Source organism: Taudactylus pleione, unplaced genomic scaffold (assembly GCF_031769625.1).
Source record: "Taudactylus pleione unplaced genomic scaffold, aTauple2 ptg000938l, whole genome shotgun sequence".
NCBI classification, from domain to species: Eukaryota; Metazoa; Chordata; class Amphibia; order Anura; family Myobatrachidae; genus Taudactylus; species Taudactylus pleione.
The window spans coordinates 234,213-251,343 of NW_028285339.1; the positions used below are offsets into that span (position 1 = coordinate 234,213).

At 44.7% G+C, this 17,131-nt stretch overlaps 1 protein-coding gene across 1 annotated transcript in view; it reads left to right on the forward strand.

Moving 5' to 3' along the window:
* DOT1L (DOT1 like histone lysine methyltransferase) overlaps positions 1 to 17,131 on the forward strand; it is a 207,492-nt gene that overhangs the window by 66,165 nt on the left and 124,196 nt on the right. The window contains exons 3-4 of the mRNA XM_088459839.1: positions 8,166 to 8,240; positions 9,461 to 9,524. Of these exons, the coding sequence (XP_088315965.1) occupies positions 8,166 to 8,240; positions 9,461 to 9,524 (139 nt within the window). The remainder of the gene's footprint in view (positions 1 to 8,165; positions 8,241 to 9,460; positions 9,525 to 17,131) is intronic.

Here is a 17,131-nt window from a genome sequence, read left to right on the forward strand (position 1 = left end):
GCACACATGCTTTTCTCCGACCACTCCCCCGTTACCACCCCCAAATGTTCATGGCCTGTCACTCACTCTGCGATGGATTCCTTTGTGCGTGCGTGATCGCAGTGCAGCTTATGCGCAATGGCAAACAATCGCTCGATCTGTGTTGCATTTGCGATCGCTTCTGAATAAGGCCCTTAGTTCATAGTATATATGTTAGTGCTATAAAAATCAAATGTTAAGTAATTTGATGTTGGTATATACCAAAAGTTTTTTGCCACGTTATTTGCATGAAGGAATTTGAAGTATTTCTCTCTATAAACCAAATCCTAAGTTTCGAATGAGTTGCTTTTCAAGCTAAAACGACAGCACGATCACAAGCCCGAGCAGGTCTGCTTTGAAAATGCATTTTGTGTATTGGTGGATGTTACATGAGGCCCAACCCAATTGATAGCACAGCTGCATTACTGGATGAAGTTAGGGGGTTTTATTAAAGCACTTTAGAACCTTTTTTCTCAAAGATTGTAAATTCTACAAATTCTAGAGTAAAGCAGGCCATACATGTGCGATATCCCAACGTTCAGATGTGTTTGATTTCCCTTGAAATTCTCTATACGATTTGTCATGGTGTAAGGTTGTACATACGATACAAATGCGTCGTTTCTGATTGCTAATCGTTAAGGATGGATCGTTTGCAGGAAACAACCTCACGATGAATCTGCTGGAATCTCAATAGGGGAGGGATTATCTAGGGGGTATAAAAGGCAGCCCCCCTTTTGTCTGTGCATACTCTGCTCCGTGACTATGGCTATTTGAAGCTGAAAGGTGAAGGAACTGAGGAGAGGAGAAGAAGGATGAGGTCATGGCTGACGAGGAGGGACACTCGCTCGCATATGCCCCTGCTGATATAGATTAGGGAGTACAGCCCAGAAGATTATCGCAACTACCTGCGTATGGGTTACTACACCTTCCAGGATTTGTTGCATCTTAGCCCCCTATATCCAGAGTCGGGACACCAGTATGAGGAGGGCCATCCCGGCTGCAGAGATGCTCATTGCAATGGTTAGGTACCTGGCTACAGGGAGGTCGTTTGAAGACCTGAAGTTTGGGACCCTCATTTCCGCCCAGGCTTTAGGACTCATCATTCCGGACACCTGCAAAGCTATAGTGCATGTCCTGAAGTGGGACTATTTCAAGGTGAGTAAAAACACTAAATTTTTTTTTTTTTTCACATTCGCTAAATGAAACTACCAACATGGCTGTAAATAACAAGGAAAATGTTTAAACTTCTAAGCAATACCAACATGGCTGCTTTTTATTTTTTACCATAACCAACATGGTATTAAAAGAACTAGTATATCAACCAGTTTTTTGTCGCCCAATAGCCAGTTGCATGGTATACGGTGTATCAGATGACTGACTGAACAGGCCAAGAAGCACATGGAGCAAGTGCAGATTGAGGCCCCAGCATTCCCCAATCTGTCCTTGCGCCATGTGTTTAGTGACCCTGTCCAATCTGCATCATCCGCACCGTATACTATGCAGTATCTATTGGGAGAGGGAACTTGTTGATACTGTAATTTTAATATAATTAAAAAAATTTACAAATTGAGGCGTCTCATCATCCTCCACCGACATGGCTCTGTACATAACCTGAGAAGAGGAGGATGTGGAGGGGTTGATGGTTTCGGGAGTAAGGTAAGTGGGGTGGGATGGGATTGACCGCAGTGGCCTGGTAGCTTGGTGGTGGGTAGGAATGGGATGCGGTATACTCATGGGATGTATGGGCCGTTGATGGGGGCAGAGGCTCACTGGTCAACCTCGTTGTGCTGCCAAATTTTTTTTTATTTGCCACGCACAATCACATCGTAAATTATACGTTTGGCATGGAGTTGCTGTTCCTCATCCATAACCCTTATACAGCTAGCAACATGGGTTCCAAAGTTGGCAAACTGGTCAGGTGGTTTTGCAAGGTGCAGCAACAGTGGATCGGGTTGGCTGGCTTCTGCGTGGCTGTCTTCTACTTGTTCTTGGTGACTCTCAAACTTCAGCTCCGCTTTCAATTTGCTGAGTTAATTGCGGGCTAATAGTCCGCTCCAAGTCAGGCGTAAGACTGTAGAAAGAGAGCGAGAAAATATTAATGTTTATATACTGTAAAGTGTAAATCTTTTTTTCCCTTTATTCTAGTTTCCAACAACGGTGGAGGACTGGCAGACATTTGCTGAGGAATTTGATCGCCGGTGGAATTTCTCCAATTGCGAAGCAGCCATTGATGGTAAACATATTTCCATTACCCCGCCTACCCACAGCAGGGTAATGGAAATATGGGTTTCACACTATAGTGCTGATGGTGGTAAATGCCAATTATGAATTTATTTTTGTCGATATGGGAAAAAATGGCCATGCTTCTGATGGCGGATCCTTTAAGCTAACTGAATTTTATGACACTCTTCACAAACTATCTGAATTTGCCAACAGCGGTTTTGAAGTACGGCTTGATCTATGTAGTGGCAGACTAGACATTTGCTCTACATGTACATTTATTGAAGTTGTATTGACAGAGGGGACTGACAAAAGAGAAACGCGTTTTCAATTATCGCCTATCGAGGGCACGGCGAATAGTTGAAAATGCATTTGGGATTATGAGTAGCCGGTTCCACATATTCCAAACGGCTATTAACCTTTGTGCGGACATAATAGATTTTGTCGTCTTGGCCTATTGTGTTCTGCACAATTTCTTAAGGTAAAAAGTTTGATTCAACAGCGGACAATAGGGATGACCATCGCCGACCAGGAGCAACCACACGCGGGTGTAGAAATAACCTCTGTTGCCACACCCACAGTAAGGGAGACAACAGCGAGTGCGTGGGCTAAACAGGTCAGGGAGCAATACCTGGACTACTTTGATGGATTGGGGACAGTATCATGGCAGGAGGACCGTATTCGCTAAAGACCTTCAAAAGAATGTGGATTTATGAACCATTACCAATGTATGTACTTACAACATCCAAAGAGGACCGTGGCTCTCTCCCGGGGTTCTCCACACACTGCTCCTAGCGGACACTGTCTACTAAGAGGGTAGTTGATGATGTACGCTGCTCTTGTTCATTAATGAACTTCAGAAGGTCAGAATACCACAGAGTACTTGTGTAAAGAGCATCTGCACCCGCAAAAGATGCCTGTGATTCTTGTTCCTTAACCTAAACCGTCCACAGGTTTTGAATGCGATTCTTTACCCACTTGGGACATTCCTCATCGTGGTATTTGAGGCTAAAATTCACCATGTCATCAATGGCTGCTTCTTTTTTTTATTTATTGCTATAGCCTTTACTTTTCACTCGCCATAGACATTCATCGGAGCAATACGATTCCAGAAAACCTGTAATATATTGCTGCTCCCTAGCGCTTATCATATCTGTGGAATTACAAAACATAAACTGCTTTAATATATATGTTAAATGTTGGAATGTTTGCAAGTTTTAATGTTTCACAGTTTTTAATTTGAAAAAAAAAGTTTAACAGAGTACATTAATCTCGACCAATGAGGGACTGTTCTATCTAAACAATGGTGTGCCAGGGGGATAAACATTGGTGGCACAGTGGTATAAACAATGGTGTGCCAGGGGGACGCGCATCGTAATCGTACAAATACCACACAGTATAAACACGAATTATTCGATACAATTGATCTGAATCGACTATATCGTGCAAAAAATTGCACAGTGCCTGGCCTGCATAACGGTGAAAAATGTTTTGGTCATGTTCAATGTCTAGTAAGTCTACAGTATTAGTTATTTTCAATGTAATGGTTGACATTCTGGAAGTAAATGCTGTCATTGATATGCAAATATGGTAAATTCCCTGAAACCAAGCTAGATTAGGATGAACTCTGACTAAAGTCGGCCATACACGGTGCAAATTTACTTTTTTATTTACGATGTGGATGATTTATATCGATCGTAACGATTAACCGTGCACATCATGTGTTTTCTGCACCATTACGATGCCGATGCGCGTCACCGCAGTCGTCTAGTTGGATTGTAGATCTTACGGGAAAACCGTAAGATTACTATCTATAGTCTACGTTGTGACGCACATCGTATGCGATTTGTCACATCTTACGCGATAGAGATGCATCTAGCACGGACCAGGGAGATCCGTGCTACATGCATCTGTGTGATTGACAAAGCACGGATGGGTCAGTGAGACCCGTCTGTGCTGCTGTGTATTTCAGGAGATCCGTGCTACTTGCATCTGTGTCAATGACACAGAGCACGTACGGGTGCCATTCATTGTCTGAGAGACCAGGGCTAACCTCTCTCAGCCAGAAAACTCTCAGATATGGCTCTACAAAGGCTAGAGCCACATCTGAGCGTTTCATTCGGGAGGTAACAACCATCCTGGTTGTTACCTAGTGCGTGGATCGTGTAATTTTGTTTTCTTGTTTTACCAAGACCATTGGTACAAGGGGACCACTCCAGATAATGTAGGTGAGTATGTATGTAATAAAACTTTATTTTCACGGTGTGTGAGTATTGTGTTTTTTTTAAACATTTCTTTACAGGTACCAGCGGGCCCTTAATGCCCCGCATGCTGGTACTTGTGGTTCTCCAAGTACCATAATGCGGGGGAGGCTTGGTGGGACCTGCAGTTCTACTTCAAAAGACAATGTTTGCTATACTTTATTTACATTACACCACCTAATCAACCTGGCACCCACCGCCCAGGGGGTGCTGGTGGTAGCCCCGGGCTATCGGCCTGGTGTGCCCTGGAGGGGGGGGTCCCCAGCTTTCCAGGGACCCCCCGGCCTGGGCTGATGCTGTGACTGGGCGGTGAAAGGGCTACCCTGGCTGTGGCTTCAGCCCCCCGCTAGAAAAAGTCCGGACCTGGTAAATACAGGGGAACACTACTAATTATTTTCCACTATTTCCAGAACCAGGACCGGATTAGAGCCCAGTGCTGGTTGCGCAGAATACGTTGTTTGTTCCCCGTGTTTTGGCAACCAGGGCTGGTTCTGGCTAGCCCGGTGCTGGTTGTGCTTAAGTACAGGGTACCCCTACGTCGTTTGTCCCCTGAATGTATGCACACCTATTTTTTTTTCTTTCAAACAGGTTTTTTTTTTCTGTTCACTGCAACAGAACAGACTGGTCTCATGGACCGGTACGTGCTGTGTGTCATTGACACAGATGCAAGTAACACGGATCTTCTGGTCCGTGTGTGCATCTGTGTCAGATCGTACACGATCTAATGATTATGCAAATCATTAGATTGTGTACGATTGGTGAAAATTGTGCAGCTTTTGCTGAACACCGTTCACTTCAGCTGCCGGAGAGATTTCAAGGGCGATTGCATACGGTATCACATTGTATGCAAATCGCACAGTGTATGGGCCGCTTAACACATCTATCATTAGAATAACTACCAGTACCAGGTTCATTTTCACATGAACAGATTTTATAGACATAAACAATTCATTTAGTCTGCTTTCTTTAATTCATTTCAGTGCGCCATTTGCAACTGATTTTTCACTTTAATAATTTTGTTCTGTATTTCTACTGTAAAGTAGATATTTAATGCTGATAATAATCAACACATAGTGTAGTATTTATGGTGTACATCTTTCATATATTTTTATCCTTGTGAAAATCCATTGACTTTATTTAAAAAAAAATTATGTATCCATCAGGGGTGCCGGAGCGATTTTGTTTTGTCGCGGGGGCAGTAAAATTGTTCCGATGCCCCCTTCCTCCCCACACTTACCTTTTGTGCTGTGTCAGTGTAGTGATGCAGTCCCACATCCACCCGCAAAGCCACCTCCAGTTACAGCAGCCTACAATGACACTCAATCTGTTTTGGCGCAGCCAGCCGTCATTATTGCTGACGCTGTCCTCTGATTGGGCCTAGGCTGCTGCTCTGTTCCCGCTCTGAGTGTGTGGGAGCTCGGGGCTTCCCCAGGCGTTGGAACATGGATGCTGCAGAACGCACAAAGGAGCAGGAGGAGCAGCTGTCAGAGCCCCAGTCCCGTGCTGCCAACTGCACCAGGCTCCCTGGAGCCTTTGAAATGTTTTGGGGGGTGTCCTCTTGTGCCCCCATATCCTCCCCCATATTTCTATACCTTTTGGTATCCATTACCTTTTTAAATGCAGTTGAGTGATGGTCTTGATTTATAGATGGTTTTTGTTAATTGTATATGTTCTAAATTGGCTATTTTTATTAAATTGTATGCACTTCCTCAGTCAGCAACCTGCTGAATTGCTTCCCTGAACACTCTGGCTCCTTTTAACTTCATTTGATCCACAAATAAAGATGAAGTATCTAAACTTTCGCTGAATCCACCTCCTCTATCAATTGGAGTACCGCAAGGCTGTCTTAAGTCCTCTGCTTTTCTCAATCACTTGGCAAATTTATCAGCTCCTTCAGATTTCAGTATCATCTGTGTGCGGATGAGGCTCAAATCTACAGATCCTCCCCAGATTAGTCACCATCTGTATTGGTCTGCATTACTGAATGTCTCTCTGCCATTTCATCTTGGATGTCATCTCGCCACCTCAAACATAACATTTCCAAAACAGAATTATTTCCACCGGAAAATAGTAGTTACCAACCTGATATCTCTATCACTAAACCCACCCCGCAAGCTCGCTGCCTAGGTGTAATTCTTGACTCTGAGCAGTCATTTTTACCCCACTTTCAATAGGTCTCCAAGTCATGTTACCTACATCTGAAAAACCTATCCAGAATACAACCATATCTTATACAAGACACTGCAAAAACTCTTTCATGCACTAATTATATCCTGCATTGATTATTGCAATAGTCTCCTTGCTGGTCTTCCCCAAAACACTCACCAGTACAATCCATTTATAATGCAGCTGTGAGGCTTTTCTTCCTTGCTAAACATTCATCTTCTGCTGCATCGCGTTCGCGACACCGACTGTAGATAGACACCAGACGTTAGACGGTCAATAGTTAGACGAAGATAAAAGTTCGACACGGAAAAACGTCAGACATACTAAAGTTAGACATGTAAGAAATTTGACAGGTACAAAAAGTCGACAGGGTCAAAAGTTCGACATGAAAATGGTTGACCCTTTTTTTTTTTTCTTGGGGATAGGCACTTACCCCCACGGTTAGGGTTAGGCACTGAGGGGAGGGTTAGGGTGAAGATTAGGGCTAAAAAAAACTGGAGGAAGAAAAAAAAATTGTCCATTTTTGTGTCAATCATTTTCATGTCCTAGCTTTTGACCCTGTCGAACTTTTTACGTGTCTAACTTTAGTGTGTCTGACTTTTGTCTGTGTCAATCCCTATCTAACTATTGACTGTCTAACATCTGGAGTCTATCCAGACGTTGTCTATCTCTTATACCACACCCGCTGCACCGCTCTCAGTCCCTCTATTGGTTACCTTTCTTCTATCGTATTCAACATACAATACTTTTACTTACAAACAAGGCTATTAACCAAACTACATCAACATAAATCTCTTCACTTATCTCAAAATATCTCCCGACCTTTCCGCTCTGCACAAGATTTAAGTGTCGCATACACAGTCATTACTTACTTCCATTCACACTTGCACAACCTTTTTGGGCTGCATCCACTCTGTAGAATGTCTTCCAATGCACAATAAGATTTTCCTCTAGTCTCCAAACCTTCAAGCGTTCCCTGAAAAATCACCTCTTCAGACAAGCTTGCCAGAACCACCCTCATAACCTGCATAAGCTGTCCTATCCAATTACATCCCCTCTACACAGTCCACACACAACTCCTACATATTTTTTCTTCACTTTCACAACCTCTGTATGACTGGGTCATACAACCCACCTAGAACCTCTGCAATCTGGCTGGATCCTTGTGTATAAATGCCTATTTCCCTATACATTGTAAACTTTCGAGAAGGGGCCTTTTACCTCTGTCTATTGTTCCCAATCTTGTTTTATTACTATTTGTTTCAATGGTAAAATGCAACGGAATGTGCTGCACAATATAAGTAACTGATAATAATCTAAAATGAGTTTGCTAAATACATAAGCATGTGGTTATTTCTACTGCAGAGATTCTTTTTGTTAATAAGCGCCTACAAAATGCATATGTGCCAATCATTGGTCGTCAATTTTTGCTGCCATTAGTTTATTTACAAATTATATTTCAGTCTGTCATCTTATTTGTTTTTTGCTTTACTTTTCCAGGTGGGTTTGTGAGGAAATTCCGGATCTGAAACTGGCCATGGAAAATTATGTACTTATTGACTATGATACAAAATGGTAAAATCCTATTTATTTTATACTCTGAACTGCTATTGCTGTGACTAATTGGAACCCTCATCCCTACACCCCACATTCTGGGGCAGATTCTGTTAGCCGTGAAGTTCTGTAGGAACTTCTCGCACTAATACTTTGGCCCGTATTCATTTACAGCGGACCCGCGATAATTTTTCGCCTCCCCGGACTTTCCCCCTACTTCGCCTGTTTTGCAGGCGAAAAAGTATTGCCCGCGTATCGCCGTATTCAATTTGAAAGTAGCCGAAAACGGGACCGGTGAAACTTGAATAGGCGGAAAGTACTGTCAGATTTGGGGAAATCAGCCTGACACCCCCCAAATGATACCCTAACATGGGGGTTCCCTACGGTGGTGTAGAATAGTATTTAGAAGGGGTGTTTTTTGTTGAAAATAACTTATCCCAGCAAATTTGGGGTACTTGAAAATGGGGGCCAGCATATTTAAAAGTTGCTAAAGTAAAGTTGAAAAAAATCGTGAAACATCCACCTGCCGCAAGCACCTGCAATTAAAAAAAAAAAACACTTGGGGCATACTTGGGGACCCCCCCTAGAGTCAAGTTTGCTAGTTTTTAACTTTGTACCCCAACATATATTTTTTTTTTTTACGCCCCCAAATTCAGTCATTTTTTGGGGTAAGTGTGTTTTTAAAAAAAATTTGATGCAGTTTACCTTTGGGGAACTGTCTGAAGGCCTAGGCGAAAAGTCTTCCAAACTGAATATGGAGTAAAATCAAAACAGGCGAAAATGACGTAATCAGCGAAAAGTTTCCGCCAAAAATGGCTATTATTGTGGCAAGAAAACGTTGCTTATTTTTGCTTGAGTCCCATAGAAGTGGGAGAAAAATGTTTCTTCTGTAATAATCCAATATAACTTTATAGTTAATTGAATCACCCTCTATATGTTTTATCTATGGAGTATACATATGTTTACCTGTGTTTTTAGAATTCAGTCATACATTTGATTGCCTTTCACCTGCATGTAGTTTGTTGCGTTTTTTATTTTGTTTCCTCTTTTTTTTTTTTTCACACTTTAATTTTTAATCTTCTTTTGTCCTTTTATTTCCAGCACCAGTATATTATGACTTAGCGTACACGCTTCACTGTGTTACTGAGCATTGTTATTTATTCTCCCCTCCTTTGTCTGTTCGGTTTTCCCCACCCCTTTCTGTATGTTTATTCCTCACTCCTCCTCTGCCTTCATTTCAGTTTTGAGAGCATGCAACGGCTGTGCGAGAAGTATAACCGAGCCATTGACAGCATACATCAGCTGGTAAGATTATTCTCCTTTGTCCATATTGCTTCGACCTTTTGGCCTCGTGGATTTTTCTCGGGCAGGAAGAAAGGAAAGAGCATCTGCTTACCTCTGCCTGTTTTCAAACAAAGACATTTCACTGTTTTGTATTGTCCTTCCCAGTGTACACAGAGCATGTACTATGTTATTATACTATAATAAAATATACAACTACATTCATAAAATGAGCTTGGTAAAGCAGTTCACCTTTTTGCTTTGTTTGTAAACTGTTCCAGGAGAATAGGCAAGTATGATTTGCATATATAATCAAGAACTGAATATTAAGGAGTGTACCCTGGTAAATTTTTATGTTTTTCTTTTTTCTTCCTTTTATATTAAGTAGTGCTCGTCACGCTAACAATTGAATAGCTCCCATGCAGCATAGACGGGAGCTAAACAATTGAAACACCCCCTATATTACCTACCACATAAACACACACATTAGGTTTTTTTTTTTTGTCAGAAGTTACTTAACCTATTAATGTTTGGAGTAATCCAGTCTTTTTTTAAATTTTTTTTTAATAAATTGGTGCAGTGTCGCATAGTTTTGGAAGTGAAGTCAAGGACCAGGTTATTTAAAAGTGTGGCAGAACATAAAGTTGGGGGCTCCAGAATCATTAGAAAATGCCCCATTTGTAAAACCCTCCAATAAAAATGTGGCGTGTGTTTTGATGACAATAGCAATCACCTAATTTGTATGTGCGACAGTGTCTCTGCAGTGATTAAAGTTTATTGCAGGTGATTTCTAAAATGTTTGTTGCTTAAGCATATGATTTACATTAAAGCTTTAAAGTATGATTTCTCTGTCATCAAGGCTGGGGGACACTGGACCATGGGGATTGTCGGTCGGGGCTGGAGCAGGCACTTAATGACACTGTAGCTTTAATCCTAACTCCTCCCCCCTGCAATCCCACAATTCCAGTCGTCTTTAAGTGCCTGAGGAGTAGGGCACGTTTGGATGGGCTGCTACGCAGCTCTTGTAAGTAGCTTATCATTTTATTTTGTAATATTTTTTTTGTTGTCTTTCTAATTGAGGTACTGTGCGCTGCTTGCACAGTGAGTGCGACCGGCTGCGGCAGCTGTGGAGCACTCCGGTCTCGGGGACAGTGTTCACTCGCACTCTTTTAGAGGGCGCAGGGCGGCAGTGCTGTCCCAGATGTTGGCGCCATCTTGCCGGGTCTGATGAGGGCGGCCCCATTACGGAAGCGAGCACCTCACAGGCAGCTCAGTTTGAGTGGTACAAGTGCTTTCCCCAGGCAGGGGAGTACCACTTGTCAGTACAGCCAGGGTATAGGGGGGCGGAGCCTATAGCTGCCGGCCTCCTCTACGCATTACACGTTGCCGGGCTTCTGTTGGCAGCGGCTCCCCTCACACATATGCAGGAGGAGTGCACATGCCACAGACTCCCCGGATCAGCTTAAGGTTGCTGCTATTTCCTAGCTGGAGAAAGGACCTCTGTGACGTATCCACCACGTGATCGCTGCAGGAGGCTGGACCGCTCCTGCGTTACCATCCACTAGGGCATAGGGGGGAATAAATATTGTGGCGAGCCACCGTGCCCGAAGCGTGGCAAGCGCAGGGCACTTTTGGTCTCCCGTTAGCATCCCCGCCCCTCCTCCTTTCAGGCCGGGTCACGTGGGTGTGACGTCACAGGTCCATCTGCGCTGTATAGTCTAGTCCTAACCATCAGCTTAACCAGAGTTTTCCCCTCACACGGGGAACTACTCAGTGCAACGGGAGAGTGGAGATTGGAGGGGGTGGAGCTTCCAGCGATAACCTCCCCCTCCGGCAACGATAGTCAGCAGAGACAGCAGGGGAGGCCTGGAAGAGTCATGCATCTGCCGGGACTGCTGCATTCGCCTGCTCTGCACAACTCCTCTCCCTTGCTGCAGCGATGTGGGTACCCTGGATGGTTAAGTACCCTTTTGTCTGTATTAAGCTGCCTGTATAACATGTTTTAATTACTACCTGTTAATTGGGAGTGTAGTATTGGTTCTTATCAGTTTAATATCAAAAACGCCCCTTCTCTGTATCGCCACAGGTTTAGATACCCCCTCTATGTTCTCATAGATGGTGACTGAGAGCGTTGGTCAGTAACTGATTAAGTATGTCTACTAAAGAGAATCTTTTCGCTACCCTCACGAATCGTATGGGTAATGGTTGGCGTTGTGGCCTCGCCTTTTGCTATATTTTGCAGTTGTTTACTCCCATGCATGAGGTAATGTGAGGGAACGAGCAGTCGCCCTCAGGGGGGCTTTGCATGTATAGGACCGGGCGTAGGCAGCTGCGGTGCTGTGTCCACCACGTTGGTACCTGCATGGGCAGGGGCTCTCAGCAGGTTAGTGTATGCCCTAGTGCTGCTGGTGGTGCTTCACTGGAAGACCAAGGTCAGGTTTGGGGTTTCCCTCATAGTTAAGTTCCCAGTCAAGGTATGTCCCAGCAGGATTCTGGGGTTTGCAGTGTGCAGCATAACAACTTGTGTCATTCCTCTATTTGGAGGGAAGCCTCTGCTGTGCGAGGCGCAGGTGGGGGGGACCCATTGGCAGTTTCCTCAAGGAAAGACCATGCTCTGACTTGCACTTTCTCATTGCTGCTGCGCACCACTCTGTTGGCGATTTTATTTATGGATTCCCATGCTGTTGCTCTGGGTCTGTCTCCAGTCTCATCAGGGAGGCTTAGGAAAAGCTGTTTCAGTAAGCTCCATCCCTTATCCAGTTGCTTCCAGCGGATTGAGTACCCAAGAGAGAGAACCTCCAACAGTGGTTGCTGTAGTAGCCGTTTAGACCGACACACACACACACACACACTCCTTCCTGGCTGCGGCGCAGCATCCAGTGGGGGTCTGCTAGCTAGACCTTGCAGAGTGGTCTCCGGTCTGGTTTGATAGGCTTTAAGGTTGTTATCTAGCCTTGGCGAGCCCTGCAGGGATGGCATGAGCTATGGTCACTACTATCGATCTCGTTATGGGGATTCCCTTCTACATTAGCAGGACATGCAAGCTGCGTGTGGAAAGTCAAGCAAGATGGCACAGAGGCAGCTTCCGAAATGTCAGCTACGGCTGCTTTGGCTTAAAGGGCCCTTTGGCTCTACTCTTAGCGTTCTTTGCCGGGTTGTTCCTTACACTATATATGGTTTGGTAAGGGATTTCTGTCAGTGGCCATCCCCAAGGGTGGGGTCCGCAGTGCCAAATTTTCGCTCCTGGAAGTCCTTGGACAGTCAGGCTGGCTCAAGACGCTTCTTCCCCAGCAGGGGTTAATGTCTAGTAGCACACTCAATTATGAAGGCACAATTCTAGTAACACTCTCCATTATAGGGACAAGCTCCATACAAGCCTAGAGCCTTACGGAGTGTCTCTCGCTCTCTAACCATTACACTTACACATGATAGGGCGGTTGCTTCCGGTCAGCAACAGATTGGTGATCCAGGTTCTTAGGCCGACTGGCTAATTCTAGCCACTGTTTTCTCTTCGTGCCTTTGAGCATTAAAGGATGGGTGGTTCAGTTTACATTAACTCTCTACGATCCGAGATCCACAGCATACAGGCCAAGACCTCCTCGCTAGAGGTCGGGAACGTGTGTTTTCGGTTGTCTGTTTGAGGCAGGTCGTCCTACTTCCTCAGTGGGTACTTGACTCTGTACCTTGTCTATTCTGGACCCTACTGTTCGGTGGAGCCCTGGCTCTGGTTGCAACACAACAGTCGGTGCTGCCGTGCAAAAGGTGCACAGCAGATATCACTGTTTGGCCCTCTTCGGAAGTTCTGCTAATGTATAATACTTCTACTTCAGAGTTAAGGACCTTCTCCGGTCGCTTGTTTCAAGTGCTTTCAGATAAGGGCTGTATCCTGACTTAGTGAGCCTTCCTGGCTTCCGTGTCTGCACCTTCAGTTCTGGGGGCGACCTTTGACACCTCTCTACAGTGGTGTCTTGCGACAGACAATGCTGGGACCCTACCGATCTTGGGCTCAATGGGGCGGTCGATGCCTCGTCTACGGACCATGTTGAACATTTGGTTGTTGACCTAGTTGCTTTCCAACTAGAGACCTTTCAGTACACCAGGTTCTACTTACGGGAGTCCCAGTGTGTAATTCTCCCATCTTGACAGGGTTGCAGGGCATCCCTCTCGTCTCAGTTCCCATTCGGTACAGCAGCACCCGTCACTCTCCATTGGTGGAGGGTTTTCCATTCTTCTCCAGGTCTGCTCCTTGGCTTTTCTGGACGGACTCACTGTGGCCACTGCGACGAGTCTCCTCGGCTGAGGTGCCGTGATGTTAATTTTCGGCTATGGGACCTTGGGGCGCCGTCCATAATGATTCTGCTGTTCAATGGGCTCAAGCTCCAAGCCATCGTTCTAAAGGGCCCTGTCCGTTCTCACTGGCTGGTCGCAGTTAGTCGAATAACGGACAGGTAAGGACATGTGCACTGTAGCCTGCTGGCAAACGTACCCAACAGCGGTACTGTAGTTTTTCTGGGACTGAAACCTCTTGTTCCGTCTCTCAGTAGTGGTCATGCCAGAAGTGGGACTTTGGATGGTGAACTTCCTAAGCACAACCACGTTTCTCCCAGGGCAGTGGTTTCTCTGTCTCCCCCTACTGTGCCTCTTGGCACATTTGTAAAGCTCCACAGGTTTGGATGGGATCTAGGTATACGCTGGCTTCCGCAAGTGACTGTCTTGACTGTTCTGTGGAATTTTTATCCAGCGCATCTGTTTCCGCTGTCCACACTGTTCCTCCAGGTCTCCAGGGGCATTAAGGTTTTCCGAGTTAGGTTAATCCTGCTGGCTCCAAGCTGGTGGCGCTAGTCATGATACAATGATTTTCTCCCGAGATCAGGGGGCCCAGGGCAGTGTCTTTCATTTTGTCCAGACTCGCTACACCTAAGGCCATATTCAATTAGGCCTTGAAAAGTTGGTTTCGCCTAATTCAATTATCCCCGTATTCAATGTCAAAGACTTTTTGCCAGTGTGAACAGTCTTTGAAAAGAAACTGGGATAAGTTTTCACCATGTTTTACATGGCGAAAAAAAGTGCAGAAATGGGGTTTAGGGTTCCAGGCTTTATAAAAAAAATAGCCTGCACCCCTGGGAATAGCCCCTAAAAACTAACTGCCAAAATAAGTAAAAAAAATAGGGACACCCCAAAATTATTAAAATTTTGGGGTAAAAAAAATAATGGGGAACAAGTTTTTAAATAGCCAAATTCAGGGGAGGGTTCCCAAGTATGCGGCAGGTGTTTTAAAGAATGCGGGTGGTAATGGCAGATGCATTTTTTGAATTTTCAAAATGCACTTCAGGGACTTAAATTTGATGGGCATATTTTTGCAAAAAAAAAAAAACAAAAACCTAAGTGCTGTTCTTCACCACTTCTTCACAGGCTATTTAAAAACCAGACTTCCCTTCGGCAGCTAAAACAGGAGTACCCATAGTGATCCCCCATGTCTGGACATCTTTAGGGCAGGTCCTAGGGACATTTCCCGAAAAATCTATTTTTTTTGCGAAACTTACTTTTCCGTCGGCTCCCGTTTTAGCACATTCCTAATTGAATACGTGGATAAAGCGGGCACGCACCCGATACTTTATCCCCGGAAAACCTCCGATGTGGAGCGATAAGTCCAGCACGGACTTTACGCTCCAAATTGAATGCCCACCCTAGGCTCTTTTCTACCGGGGGACTTCCTCGGTTGATTTTCGCTCCTGGACACCTGGGACTGATGACGCTGCAGGTGTTTCTCTCCGGTGGTCCGTTCTACGCTTACTTCCGGGATTTGGAAACTCTACCTCTTGTGGTGTAACAAGGTTTACAAGGTTTCGCCTCTCACGTTTTGGGGCCTTCCATCTGAAGGGTTGGGAGGCCAACTAACCACTTTGTCTCAGGACATTACAGTTTTAGCCCTGTCATTTTCCTTCCAGCAGCATTTGACCCTTCTTCCAAAGGTCCAAACCGGGTTTGCCATCGTTTCATCCGCAGGTGAAGTGGTGGATTCTTAATCTAGTCTCCTGGGACTCTCACACAGGCTCCAGTTGGAGTTGTTGCATTCAAGGAAGCTTCAGTCCGTTCCTTGGAAGCTGGTTTACCTTATGGCTATGGCCTTGCCTCGGAATAGTTGAGTATTTGCTTTTCTTCCAGGGGCGGTTCTGCATACACATTTACGAGTCCAGCCAACACTGGTTTTGGACGTTATCCTTCCGGTACTTCCTCCTTTTGGTGGACTCTGATCATCTGGCTCTGCTGGTTGGCGAAGCTTTGCTGTTTTCCTTGGACGTGTTTTCTTTGGTTCTCAGCGGGGTCTTATGGTGCGTTGGAACATGGTTGGCCAGCTACTCGGCAAGCTTTTACACGTTGGATCAGCTTGGTAAGTTTTCAGCCAATTACAGGACTGGGTGACCGTCACCAAACTGGAACTAAGGTGGCTGGGGACTCTTGGGCAACATGACGTGGGATTTCAGAAGCACAGTTCCGCTGTGTGGAAATCTGGTCCAGTCCGCACGTTTGCCCATATTTACGTTTCAGGTTATTTTGCCTGTGGCGGCACTCACTTTGGGCGTACAGTTCTCCGGTCAGGCAACCTGAGCGTGCCCTCCCCTGGGGGCGACTTCTGAACGTACCATGGTCCAGTGTCCCCCAGCCTTGATGAAAGAGAAAAAGGGGTTTTTGGTTACTCTGTTGAATCCTTTAATCTGAATCAGGCTTGGGGACACTGCTTTTCCTCCCTCACGCTCAGTCGTGCGAGGTGTTTGCTTCTTGACCGGTCTTTTCCCTACTGGGCTGTTTGGTGGTTCTAAACCGTTTCTGGGATTGTAGGGGGTAGGAGCTAGGATTAGAGCTACAGTGTCATTAAGTGCCTGCTCCAGCCCCAACTGACAATTCCCATGGTCCAGTGTCCCCCAGCCTGATTCAGAGAAAAGGATTCAATGGTAAGTAACCAACAATCCCTTTTTCTTGATCAGAATATTTTTAAGGCTGCTTATTTTCTTTGTATAATCTTGAACTTTATAGTACTACCATACTTAACATTCCAAAACACAACATTAGGCTATATTTATGAAGCGCGTTTGTTAATATTTGTGTTGCTATTTAAAATACGGTTGCAGGAAATGTTATTACTCAGAGAAAAAGGGGAATGAGCCATGATCAGGTTCAGGCATCATTGCATGGCAAGAAAAGGCAAAGGAAAACAAACTTTCTTTCCAAGCCATGTCTTACCTTTTCATGCTGCATCTTTTCTTGGGGAATATAAGACTGAAAAAACTAATACTAGTTGTAATTGTATTGCTGCTAACTTTACTGTGGTTTTCATACATCTAGCTTGTTTTCATTGATCTTGTGCTGACAATGAAAATAACAAGAAATTGATTAGTACTTTACATGTCCTTACAGGCTAGTGCCTACCAGCAGTGTCTGTTTACACCTGGGTGTGTTTCTAATGTCTGCCAGTGCAAGGCATCTAATTTTAGTTGTCTTCAGATAATTACAAACCCAGTTTAGTAATCTCTGAGCAGAAGTTTTTCTCTTTTCTAAAAGATAGAAACACAGTAGTTTATTCCTGGCCTAAAGCTGGGTACACATTAGACGATTTCTCGGACGATATGACC